Source organism: Coregonus lavaretus (assembly GCF_964263955.1).
Source record: "Coregonus lavaretus genome assembly, chromosome: 34".
NCBI lineage: Eukaryota > Metazoa > Chordata > Actinopteri > Salmoniformes > Salmonidae > Coregonus > Coregonus lavaretus.
In genome coordinates, this window is record NC_140021.1 from 30,190,771 (window position 1) to 30,203,771 (window position 13,001).

Genomic DNA, 13,001 nt, shown 5'->3' on the forward strand with positions numbered 1-13,001 from the left:
ATACCCTTCTGTGTTGAGGTGTGTGGGTAGCAGAGTCGACCATATACCGGTAGTACCTACATCCTGTTGAAATGGAAATGTGTGGGAGATTGTTGACCACACCTGCCTCTTCTGAAATACCCCTCATACTGGAATCCCCCTCAAATTCCTACTGACATTGAGTTAATTTGTCAAGGGTCCGCACTTAAAGTGCTATTTATTTCATTTGGAGGCAACGAGGGCAAATTAATGATGTTTTAATTTTGGTAAACGCACCAGTTCTGAGAGCAGTGGTTTCAAGAACTTGCTGACATTCACACTGAGCTTCAGTCTGCTGTTATGTTACACCAACACACTGAGATAGCGTTCCTTCAACTATGAAGCTCTAGTGTCCCTAAGGCAACCATGACGCTATCTCCCACGTATCCACGCTCTTGACCCCCTCCCCCTCATCCTCCCTCCCTTACACCCACAATGTCTGCATCCCGAAATGGCACCCTATTCCCTATGTAGTGGACTACTGTGGGCCCTGGTCAAAAGTAGTGCACTATAAAGGGAATAGGGTGCCATTTGGGACACACACATAGACACCATGATTGATCAGTCCAATCCAGAAACTTGGTACAGTTAGCCATTTCAATCAGCCTCTGGATGAGGTGCTTCAACACTGCTTCAATGAGCCGCTCCTTCCCTTGGCCTGTCCTCCCCAGAAAGCAGATCAATCTGTCAGCAGTAAATACACAGACAGCAGCCTTGGAAGTTAACAGCGCCTCAGATATAAAGACAACATGCATCCGCACAGAAAAACACAACAACTGAACAGTCAAAGGAACAGGGAATATATCAAATGGAAAACAGAGGCTTACCTCCATTGTCTTTAAGATGCAGAGCAATCTTGGTGTCATCTAGAGAGAGAGAGAGAGAATTCCACATTATGACCTCAATTTTGTCTGTGGTTCGTGAATATCCCCACAGCCATAGAATTACATACAGAATCCCTATGTCTATTATATGAATTATAGGATCTCTATGCCCACAGCTCAGAGCTGCCTGACAACAACAACCACTATTAACCTCAATACGGGTAAAGAATGTCAATCAGATATTCAGAAATAATCATTAGCGATTATTACACAGGTTTACTGACAAATTAACCGTTTATATTTCATTACTGAGTGGCGCAGTGGTCTAAGGCACTGCATCGCAGTGCTAACTGTGCCACTAGAGATCCTGGTTCGAATCCAGGCTCTGTCGCAGCCGGCCGCGACCGGGAGACTCATGGGGCGGCGCACAATTGGCCCAGCGTTGTCCAGGGTAGGGGAGGGAATGGCCGGCAGGGATGTAGCTCAGTTGATAGAGCATGGCGTTTGCAACGCCAGGGTTGTGGGTTCGATTCGCACGGGGGGCCAGTATAAAAAAAAAAATGTATTCACTAACTGTAAGTCGCTCTGGATAAGAGCGTCTGCTAAATGACTAAAATGTAAATTACTGGATCATTTACTGAATTTAGTCAATGTCTGAAAAAAATATTTTTTTCGATATAGTGCTCTTTCATGCATAATGCAAGAGCAAGAAGCAGTCTGGGGTTAAGCAACTATGAAACATTTAAATTCACTGTGAGAGTTGTGATATGAATTTACACACCCCATAGGATCCACATTATGCAAATTTTCCACATACTGTACACAAGCCGGTAAAATGCTATGGGTGCCATTGCATCATCTCAAAACAAGAAAGAGCCTTGAAACGGGTCTCAACAGAGTAAATGTATTTCAAAGGATTTTTACATTTCAATTTCCAAGATCAAAGATCATTTAATGCATGCAACCATTTCCTAGAATAATTTCCTAGTCTAAGAAATGCCACGGTCTATGAGATAAGGTGTATGACAGCGAGGCAGGGAAATCAAACTCGATGACCAATCTTGTGCCAGCGTGAGTGTTATGAATATGAACAATTATCACAGGCTGACATTAAACTGTGACAGTGAAGATTCCTCAATGCCTCATCACACAGTATCTGAACTCATTCAGGACACAGTGTTACAGTAGTAAAGAATGAACAGTGTTAGGAAGTGGGGGGGGGGGGGGAGAACAGGAGAGGGAAGAGAGAGAGATAGAGATTTCCATTTTGGGTTCTCTCTCTCTCTCTCTCTCTCTCTCTCTCTCTCTCTCTCTCTCTCTCTCTCTCTCTCTCTCTCTCTCTCTCTCTCTCTCTCTCTCTCTCTCTCTCTCTCTCTCTCTCTCTCTCTCTCTCTCTCTCTCTCCCCTCACTTTTTGCCAATAGCATGGGCCTCTGAGCTGCCCACACCCCACCATTGCCTCCCAGTATCCAGTCTGACTTGACCCTGACCTCTACAGCTGAGGAGACTGGGGTGGTGTCAGGAAGTGTGAGGCTCTTTCTGTGTGTACATACCACAGACAAACAGATCTCCTTTTAGCATGAAAGGCTTTTCATGCTAACACACACACACACACACGGCATCTGTTCACAGCTCACACCCCTGCTCCTCAGCATGTCTGACCTCCAGGATCGTTGGGGTTTGTTTCGTCTCTCAGCTGGACCTCTCTCACACTCCTCTCCACCTCTCTCCAACATTCAAGGCATCTGTGTTCATATCACCACCTCACTGATGGAAGGTCTTTAAAGGGGCAAACTGGGATTGGTACATCCATTTTGGGATCTTTAAATTAATGATGTATAGCGATTGATTTTTGAAGAATATAACTTATAGATGCCTCATGAGCTTTGTTGTTTTTTGAATCCCAGATTGCCTCTTTAACATTGGCTGAGAGAAGTTATACCTACCAAGAAGAGCATAAGAGGGAAAAGGTCAAGGACTGAAACACTAAATATAAGACAGAGATTAGGAGAATGAAATGAAACCCTGCCCTCACATCCATGAAATGAAACCCTGCCCTCACATCCATGAAATGAAGCCCTGCCCTCACATCCATGAAATGAAACCCTGCCCTCACATCCATGAAATGAAACCCTGCCCTCACATCCATGTAATGAAACCCGCCCTCACATCCATGAAATGAAACCCTGCCCTCACATCCATGAAATGAAACCCTGCCCTCACAGTGGAAAGCCATACAGAATCCTAGGAGAAAATCCTAAAATGATTACTTTAGAACAGTGAAAAGTAGAGCTGGACATCATTGGAGTTTGTGTAGTGTGAGGTACTGAGAGCCAAAACCTTGGGCATCTGCTTTAGAGATCATCACCGACTGGAGCTGGATCTAGAACCATCTAACCCACAACCCACAGGCAGAACCCCTACTGTAACTCACCACTCCAACCACCTTTAAACACCACTGCAATTACAAAAAATTTAGTCTGTCTACAGGTTTAGCCTTCATTTCTTCATCAATTCCACAAGTCTGGGAAACCAAAGAGCACCTTACCATATGAACTATTATTAATGTCAGAGAGCGCACTGAATTCTTCTGCTTTACCACTCTGCATTACACTGCTACACTCTTAGAAAAAAGGGTTCCAAAAGGGTTCTTTGGCTGTCCCCATAGGAGAACCCTTTTTGGCTCCAGGTAGAACCCTTTTTGGTTCCAAGTAGAACCCTTTTGAGTTCCATGTAGAATCCTCTGTAGAAAGGGTTCTACATGGAACCCAAAAGGGTTCTACCTGGAACCAAAAAGGGTTCTACCTGCAACCAAAAATAGTTATTCAAAGGGTTCTCCTATAGGGACAGTCTAAGAACCGTTTAAGGTTCTAGACATAACCTTTTTTTCTGAGAGTGTATAAATGTTTGTATAGGGTGCCATATGTACAGTGGGGAAAAAAAGTATTTAGTCAGCCACCAATTGTGCAAGTTCTCCCACTTAAAAAGATGAGAGAGGCCTGTAATTTTCATCATAGGTACACATCAACTATGACAGACGAATTGAGGAAAAAAAATCCAGAAAATCACATTGTAGGATTTTTAATGAATTTATTTGCAAATTATGGTTGAAAATAAGTATTTGGTCACCTACAAACAAGCAAGATTTCTGTCTCTCACAGACCTGTAACTTCTTCTTTAAGAGGCTCCTCTGTCCTCCACTCGTTACCTGTATTAATGGCACCTGTTTGAACTTGTTATTAGTATAAAAGACACCTGTCCACAACCTCAAACAGTCACACTCCAAACCCCACTATGGCCAAGACCAAAGAGCTGTCAAAGGACACCAGAAACAAAATTGTAGACCTGCACCAGGCTGGGAAGACTGAATCTGCAATAGGTAAGCAGCTTGGTTTGAAGAAATCAACTGTGGGAGCAATTATTAGGAAATGGAAGACATACAAGACCACTGATAATCTCCCTCGATCTGGGGCTCCACGCAAGATCTCAACCCGTGGGGTCAAAATGATCACAAGAATGGTGAGCAAAAATCCCAGAACCACACGGGGGGACCTAGTGAATGACCTGCAGAGAGCTGGGACCAAAGTAACAAAGCCTACCATCAGTAACACACTACGCCGCCAGGGACTCAAATCCTGCAGTGCGAGACGTGTCCCCCTGCTTAAGCCAGTACATGTCCAGGCCCGTCTGAAGTTTGCTAGAGTGCATTTGGATGATGAGTGCATTTGGATGATCCAGAAGAGGATTGGGAGAATGTCATATGGTCAGATGAAACCAAAATATAACTTTTTGGTAAAAACTCAACCTGTCGTGTTTGGAGGACAAAGAATGCTGAGCTGCATCCAAAGAACACCATACCTACTGTGAAGCATGGGGGTGGAAACATCATGCTTTGGGGCTGTTTTTCTGCAAAGGGACCAGGACGACTGATCCGTGTAAAGGAAAGAATGAATGGGGCCATGTATCGTGAGATTTTGAGTGAAAACCTCCTTCCATCAGCAAGGGCATTGAAGATGAAATGTGGCTGGGTCTTTCAGCATGACAATGATCCCAAACACACCGCCCGGGCAACGAATGAGTGGCTTCGTAAGAAGCATTTCAAGGTCCTGGAGTGGCCTAGCCAGTCTCCAGATCTCAACCCCATAGAAAATCTTTGGAGGGAGTTGAAAGTCCGTGTTGCCCAGTGACAGCCCCAAAACATCACTGCTCTAGAGGAGATCTGCATGGAGGAATGGGCCAAAATACCAGCAACAGTGTGTGAAAACCTTGTGAAGACTTACAGAAAACTTTGACCTGTGTCATTGCCAACAAAGGGTATATAACAAAGTATTGAGAAACTTTTGTTATTGACCAAATACTTATTTTCCACCATAATTTGCAAATAAATTCATTAAAAATCCTACAATGTGATTTTCTGGATTTTTTTTTCTCATTTTGTGTGTCATAGTTGATGTGTACCTATGATGAAAATTACAGGCCTCTCTCATCTTTTTAAGTGGGGGAACTTGCACAATTGGTGGCTGACTAAATACTTTTTTCCCCCACTGTATGTATAGGGTGCCATATGCATGTATAGGGTGCCATATGTATGTATAGGGTGCCATATGCATGTATAGGGTGCCATATGTATGTATAGGGTGCCATATGCATGTATAGGGTGCCATATGCATGTATAGGGTGCCATATGTATGTATAGGGTGCCATATGCATGTATAGGGTGCCATTATGAATGTATGGGGTGTCATTTGGGACACAGCCTACGTCAATCTAACCTTCCTCCTTGTGGTTGCATATTCCTACAATGTTGCATTTCTATAATAGTCATCCGAACGCATAAACCATGCAAGCTGTTACATATTATAATGAATTAGACAGAACTAGCTGTCAACACCTCTTTCTCTTGGGTGTTAACAAGAGTGGATACTTGAGATCATGAATAGTCCATTAGCACAGTATAGGCTTTGTGTATCTCCCAGGCATCCCAACCCATAACACATTAGTCAATTATCAACCTCGGGATGTACCAGTTTCCGGGCAGAAAATACACCCTGCATAGGCTTTTAGTCATGATTAAAGTGCATAATGTGATTGTACACATAGTGACAGGGACATTAAGTTGAACATATTACTTTTCATCGGGAAGATGAATGGTACAGTTGAAGTGAATTACAGACATCTAATATATTTGAGTCAGTACCGTGTGTGGGTAATATGTTAAGCTGATGAAGATGAATTAGCGGTTTGTTTCAATACATACATGGCTTGATGTCTTAATTTCCCTTGACGTCAGGGAAATTAAGTATAAATAGCTGTAATCAATTCAGGTTGCGCCCCAAATAGCACCCTAGTCCCGATGGGGCTTGGTCGATAGTAGTGCACTATATAGGGAATATGGTGCCATTTGGGATGCATTTTCAGCTCTAAGTAGCTCCAGTTTCTCTGGGGGAGGACAACTTCAACGTTTCCCCTGACATCAGCAGAAGGACCCAGCTCTTTTTTTCTCCAGTAGGCCTTATACCTAGCGCTGCCACTGGTTGCAAGCAGCACATGCCTGATAACTGAACACGTGTATCAGCAACTAATCAATCATTAAAAAGTCTGTAAAAAAAAAAAGACTTGTCATACCCAAGAAAGCAAAGGTAACTGAACTAAATGACTATCGCCCTGTAGCACTCACCTCTGTCATCATGAAGTGCTTTGAGAGACTAGTCAAGGATCATATCACCTCTACCTTACCTGTCACCCTAGACTCACTTCAATTTGCTTACCGCCCCAATAGATCCACAGATGATGCAATCGCCATCACACTGCACACTGCCCTATCCCATCTGGAGAAGAGGAATACCTATGTAAGAATGCTGTTCATTGACTATAGCTCAGCATTCAACACCATAGTACCCTCCAAGCTCATCATTAAGCTCGAGGCCCTGGGTCTGACCCCCACCCTGTGCAACTAACTGGATCCTGGACTTTCTGACGGGCCACCCCCAGGTGGTGAAGGTAGGAAACAACACCTCCACTTCGCTGATCCTCAACACTGGGGCCCCACAAGGGTGCGTGCTCAGCCCCCTCCTGTACTCCCTGTTCACCCATGACTGTGTGGCCAAGCATGCCTCCAACTCAATCATCAACTTTGCAGACGACACAACAGTAGTAGGCTTGATAACCAACAATGACGAGACAGCCTACAGGGAGGAGGTGAGGGCTCTGGGAGTGTGGTGCCAGGAAAATAACCTCTCACTCAACGTCAACAAAACAAAGGAGATGATCGTGGACTTCAGGAAACAGCAGAGGGTGCACCCCCCTATCCACATCGACGGGACCGCAGTGGAGAAGGTGGAAAGCTTCAAGTTCCTTGGCGTACACATCACTGACAAACTGAAATGGTCCACCCACTCAGACGGTGTGGTGAAGAAGGCGCAACAGAGCCTCTTCAACCCCAGGAGGCTGAAGAAATTTGGCTTGGCACCTAAAACCCTCACAAACCTTTACAGATGCACAATTGAGAGCATGCTGTCGGGCTGTATCACCGCCTGGTACGGCAACTGCACCGCCCGCAACCGCATGGCTCTCCAGAGGGTGGTGTGGTCTGCCGAACGCATTACCAGGGGCAAACTACCCGCCCTCCAGGACACCTACAGCACCCGATGTCACAGGAAGGCCAAAAAGATCATCAAGGACATCAACCACCCGAGCCATTGCCTGTTCACCCCGCTATCATCCAGAAGGCGAGGTCAGTACAGGTGCATCAAAGCTGGGACCGAGAGACTGAAAAACTGCTTCTATCTCAAGGCCATCAGACTGTTAAATATCCATCACTAGCACATTAGAGGCTGCTGCTGTCTATAGAAATCACTGGCCACTTTAAGAAATGGAACACTAGTCACTTTAATAATGTTTACATATCTTGCATTACTCATCTCATATGTAAATACTGTATTCTATAATATTCTACTGTATCTTAGTGCTGCTCTATCATTGTTTGTACATATATGTATATATTCTTATTCCATTCCTTACTTAGATTTGTGTGTATTGGGTATATGTTGTGAAATTGTTAGATATTACTTGTTAGATATTACTGCACTATCGGAGCTAGAAGCACAAGCATTTCGCTACACCCGCAATAACATCTGCTAAACACGTGTATGTGACAAATACAATTTGATTTGATTTGATAAAAGATGGATAACCAGCCAAAAGGACTGAACACGATTATGGTTCTGTGTGGATGCATCTCTTTAAGATTTGAGAGATTTTGTCCTAATTCAATCTGCATTGTTTAGTTTGGTAAAACACTTGCATCATTTGTTGCCATCTAGAGTGCATTTGGTGCTCAAGGAAAACAATCTGGATAGTTTTATTACCGAAGAAATAGCGAAAGAGGCGGAGAAGATATACATGATTTGTAATGAAGCACCTGAACTTTTACAGGAAATGTACTGGGTACTTTGTTTTACTTAACGTCACAACAACACATCCGTCAAGACTTCTTAGCAAATCCTTCTGTTCGAAGATAGTGTCAGGGTTGTGTTCATTAGGAATCACTGTAGCAAAACATTTTGCAGCGGAAAAATGAAAACAAGCATTTCTCATTGGACAATTTCAGTTAGTGTGACTCCATTGATGTTCGTTTTATACAACGGGTGGTTTCGAATTCCCATTGTTAGAGTCTATCCTGCCCAGGATATAGTAGACAACATACACATGGCCAGCACATTCATAAAAAGTGCCATTGTTTATGTTGTTACCTAGCAACGCACTACTACTACTACTACTACTACTACTACTACTACTACTACTACTACTACCACTACCACTACCACTACCACTACCACTACCACTACCACTACTACTACTACTACTACTACTACTACTTTACAGGTCCACTGTCTCATCTGCCCTGCCATGCAACTTATAAACCTGATCTCCACTGTAAAAAGCATCTAGACATTATCTCAGACATTTGCAACATTGTTGCAATATTGAAATTCGATCGACACTGTGTCCCATAGTAATGAACGTGTCGGGAGTCGGGATGAGACAGACAGGCAGCTTTTCTCAGCCAGTCTAAATCATGAATCAGCATAATTTTTATGGATATACACCATACATACAGTGCATTCGGAAAGTATTCAGACCCCTTGACTTTTTCCACATTTTGTTACGTTACAGCCTTATTCTAAATTGGATTAAATAAATACAAATCCTCATCAATCTACACACAATACTCCATAATGACAAAGCGCAAACAGGTTTGACATTTTGCAAATGTATTAAATATAGAAATACCATATTGCCATTAGTATTCAGACTATCACTGTATGTACAAAAGTATATGGACACCATTTCAAATTAGTGGATTCGGCTATTTCAGCCACACTCGTTGCTGACGGGTGTATAAAATCGAGTGCACAGCCATGCAATCTCCATAGACAAACATTGGCAGTAGAATGGCCTTACTGAAGTGCTCAGTGACTTTCAACGTGGCACTGTCATAGAATGCCACCTTTCCAACAAGTCAGTTCGTCAAATTTCTGCCCTACTAGAGCTGCCCCGGTCAACTGGAAGTGCTGTTATTGTGAAGTGGAACTCAACCCCATCGGACACCTTTGGGATGTATTGGACTGCCGACTGCAAGCCAGGCCTAATCACCCAACATCAGTGCCTGACCTCACTAATGCTCTTGTGGCTGAATGGAAGCAAGTCCCTGCAGCAATGTTCCAACATCTAGTGGAAAGCCTTCCCAGAATAGTGGAGGCTGTTATAGCAGCAAATGGGGGACCAACTCCATATTAATGGAATGAGATGTTCGACAAGCATGTGTCCACATACTTTTGGTCATGTGTTGAACAAAAATATGAACGCAACATGTAAAGTCTCTGAAATGTTCCATACGCACAAAAAGCTTATTTCTCTCGAATGTTGTGCACAAATTTGTTTACATCCCTGTTAGTGAGCGTTTTTCCTTTGCCAAGATAATCCATCCACCTGACAATGTTCATTTCTCTACCATAAGCTGCCTCCAACGTCATTTTAGAGAATTTGGCAGTACGTCCAACCGGCCTCTCAACTGCAGACCACGTGTAAGCACAGCCCGGGACCTCCACATTCGGCTTCTTTACCTGCGGGATGGCCTGAGACAAGCCACCCGGACAGCTGATGAAACTGTGGGTTTGCACAAACAAAGAATTTCTGCACAAACTGTCAGAAACCATCTCAGGGAAGCTCATCTGTGTGCTCGTCATCCTCACCAGAGTCTTGACCTGACTGCAGTTTGGCGTGGTAACCAACTTCAGTGGTCAAATGCTCACCTTCGATGGCCACTGGCATGCTGGAGAAGTGTGCTCTTCACGGATGAATCCCGGTTTCAACTGTACCGGGCAGATGGCAGACAGCATGTATGGCGTTGTGTGAGCGAGCGGTTTGAAGATGTCAACGTTGTGAACAGAGTGCCCCATGGTGGCGGTGGGGTTATGGTATGGGCAGGCATAGGTTACAGACAATGAACACAATTCCATTTATTGATGGCAATTTGAATGCACAGAGATACCTTGACGAGATCCTGAGGCCCATTGTTGTGCCATTCATCCGCCACCATTGCCCTGTGCATTATCATGTTTCAGCATGATAATGCACAGCCCAAAGTCGCAAGGATCTGTACACAATTTCTGGAAGCTGAACATTTCCCAGTTCTTCCATGGCCTGCATACTCACCAGACATGATGCTCTGGGTCGACGTGTACGACAGCATGTTCCAGTTCCCGCCAATATCCAGCAACTTTGAACAGCTATTGAACAGGAGTGGGAAAACATTCCACAGGCCACAATCAACAGCCTGATCAACTCTATGCTGAGGAGATGTGTCGTGCAGCATTAGGAAAATGGTGGTCACACCAGATACTGACTGGTTTTCTGATCCACGCCCTTACCTTTTTTTTAAGGTGTCTGTGACCAACAGATGCATATCTGTATTCCCAGTCATGTGAAATCCATAGATTAAGGCCTAATGAATTTATTTCAATTGACTTATTTCCTTATATGAACTGTAACTCAATAAAATCTTAGAAATTGTTGCATGTTGCGTTTATATTTTTGTTCAGTGTACAAAGAAATAGAAAATTGGTAAAACAAAACGAAATGCATCTAGTTACTAATTGTAAGTCGCTCTGGATAAGAGCGTCTGCTAAATGACTGAAACGAAATGTAGTTTGCTGTCTTTCCAGCTTCAGTCTGAAGTGATTGTGTTAGCTGTGTAGTCGGCTAGCTAGCAAGGGGGGAAGAGCCTCCATTGCAACATTCTTTTTTTGCCATAGCAATCTGCAAAGTTTTGGAACTATCAACCAGTGCTTGGGTAGTGTTGCATTACATGGCACTCAATACGAAAAGAACGAACGACCAGAGAACGCCTAAAATTGCACTTGACAACCAGTGCACTTGACAACAAGTGCTGGTAAACTGTTGTATAAAAACAATAATACACTTGACTCCATGTGTTATGACAGTTTTATCATGGCTGTGGTGTTCTTCGCCACTCGGCTTTACCTCGTGGCTATAACCACGTCACAGCAATGATATAAATGTCATAACATATGGCCTTATGTAGGACTAGGCGTTATAGCCAAAATATCATATAACAATATTTGTCAAATTTCTGATGGTATTTGATGGTAGTTTATGGTTTTGAATAATACAAGTTCTAAATATGCTTCATGAGTAGTTCATGACCCTAGGGTGGCAACACATACATTATAAGTGATTTCAATGGGTCTTTCTCCATTCTGATTGTTTTATACGGTTTCAATCCAATCATGGAAATATAATTATTATTCTAATTCTATAGTTGGAATATCGTGGGCAGCCCCTTGAATACATTGTTGTTTGACATGACAATGAATTAGTAAGCCAGGGAGGAATTCTTGACAGGGTAGGAACCAAAGTGTTGGTCAGTGTTTTAAGGTGACCCTAATTAGATCTTACATTACATGTTTTCATACCTCATGTAGCTAGCTAGCTAACATATTTATGCTTCACCTATTCCTCTCTGATTTAGAAGATACTGTTGCACAAACAACATGCTTATCTAGGCTTACACCAGCACAGGTACCAGGCTGTATTAGCTAGCTAGCTATGTTTGCTCTGACTCTTAGTACATTTAGCAAGCTAGTTAGCCAGCTAACTAGCGATTGATTAGCATCAGCGGCTAACACAATTTATTTTAGCATCAACTTGCTAAGAAAATACAAACTCGCAGACTGTAAGATATACAAACTAATAGTGTAATTGCAGAATGCTTGTGGAAAGAAGCATGTCACCAACATCTTGTTGCATCCATCTGACCATGCAGACTGCAGAGTGAACGGCAAGAAAGTGCTCTTGACTCTGTGGTCGAGCAGCTTCTCTCTGCTTGAGTGACGGGGCGGGGCTTGGTGTAGTTAGCGGCATACAGCAAGAGGAGAGGGAGAAAGATGAGTCAAGTAGCAAACAGCGTAAACTATAAAAACAGACATTACACGCGCCGGAGTTGCATATCACATTTAACAAACCAAACTACCGTTATAGAAGGTTGAGTAGAAACCCAAACCTGTCTGTGCATCAATACAGTATACCGCCCAGCCCTAGCCTCATGTACGTATTATTGTTTAATTCTTTGTTTTGTGCCAACTGAGCAACACCCAGTTCTTCCTGAACATGTTACCTGTCCAGGACTCTGGGTGCTACCAGTACTCAAGACACTGGTTGGAGTTTGCTTTGGGGCATATGTTAGTTGTCTTACCTTCAGTGGGGACGCTGGTTGGGGGTTGGGATGTGGACGAGGAGGCTCCGGCTGTGGTGGTCTCTCCTCTGCTTCTGCTCTGGCCTGTTGTCTTGGCAACTAACGTGGTGGTGAATGGATAGAGTTGTGTGGTGTTGATGATATCACAGCTTTTGTCCTTGGTCTGCAAAACAGAATACAAGAGTCATTTTTGTCAAGCAACGTAGGAATACTGGTACTTTTCATATAAGAATGTGTGTGTTTGTGTGTGTGTGTGTGTGAGAGAGAGAGCAGAAGATGCGATAGGAGTAACTGAGGCATCCCTCTCCCCCTGCATGTAGCAGACCAGAGCATCCGTCATCCTGGCAGCCACATAGAAAAACAGTACAGCCGATATACACGCAT

At 43.5% G+C, this 13,001-nt stretch overlaps 1 protein-coding gene across 2 annotated transcripts in view; it reads right to left on the reverse strand.

The window, feature by feature from the left end:
- LOC311109110 (plexin domain-containing protein 2-like) overlaps positions 1 to 13,001 on the reverse strand; it is a 164,172-nt gene that overhangs the window by 26,696 nt on the left and 124,475 nt on the right. The window contains exons 11-13 of one of the 2 annotated variants that reach the window (XM_084151920.1): positions 12,618 to 12,780; positions 846 to 884; positions 175 to 702 (exon numbers count right to left, since the gene is read on the reverse strand). In XM_084151920.1, the coding sequence (XP_084008046.1) occupies positions 698 to 702; positions 846 to 884; positions 12,618 to 12,780 (207 nt within the window). In that variant the 3' untranslated portion in view covers positions 175 to 697. Of the gene's footprint in view, positions 1 to 174; positions 703 to 845; positions 885 to 12,617; positions 12,781 to 13,001 lie in introns of those variants that run through there. The other variant, XM_084151919.1, reaches the window with a different exon arrangement.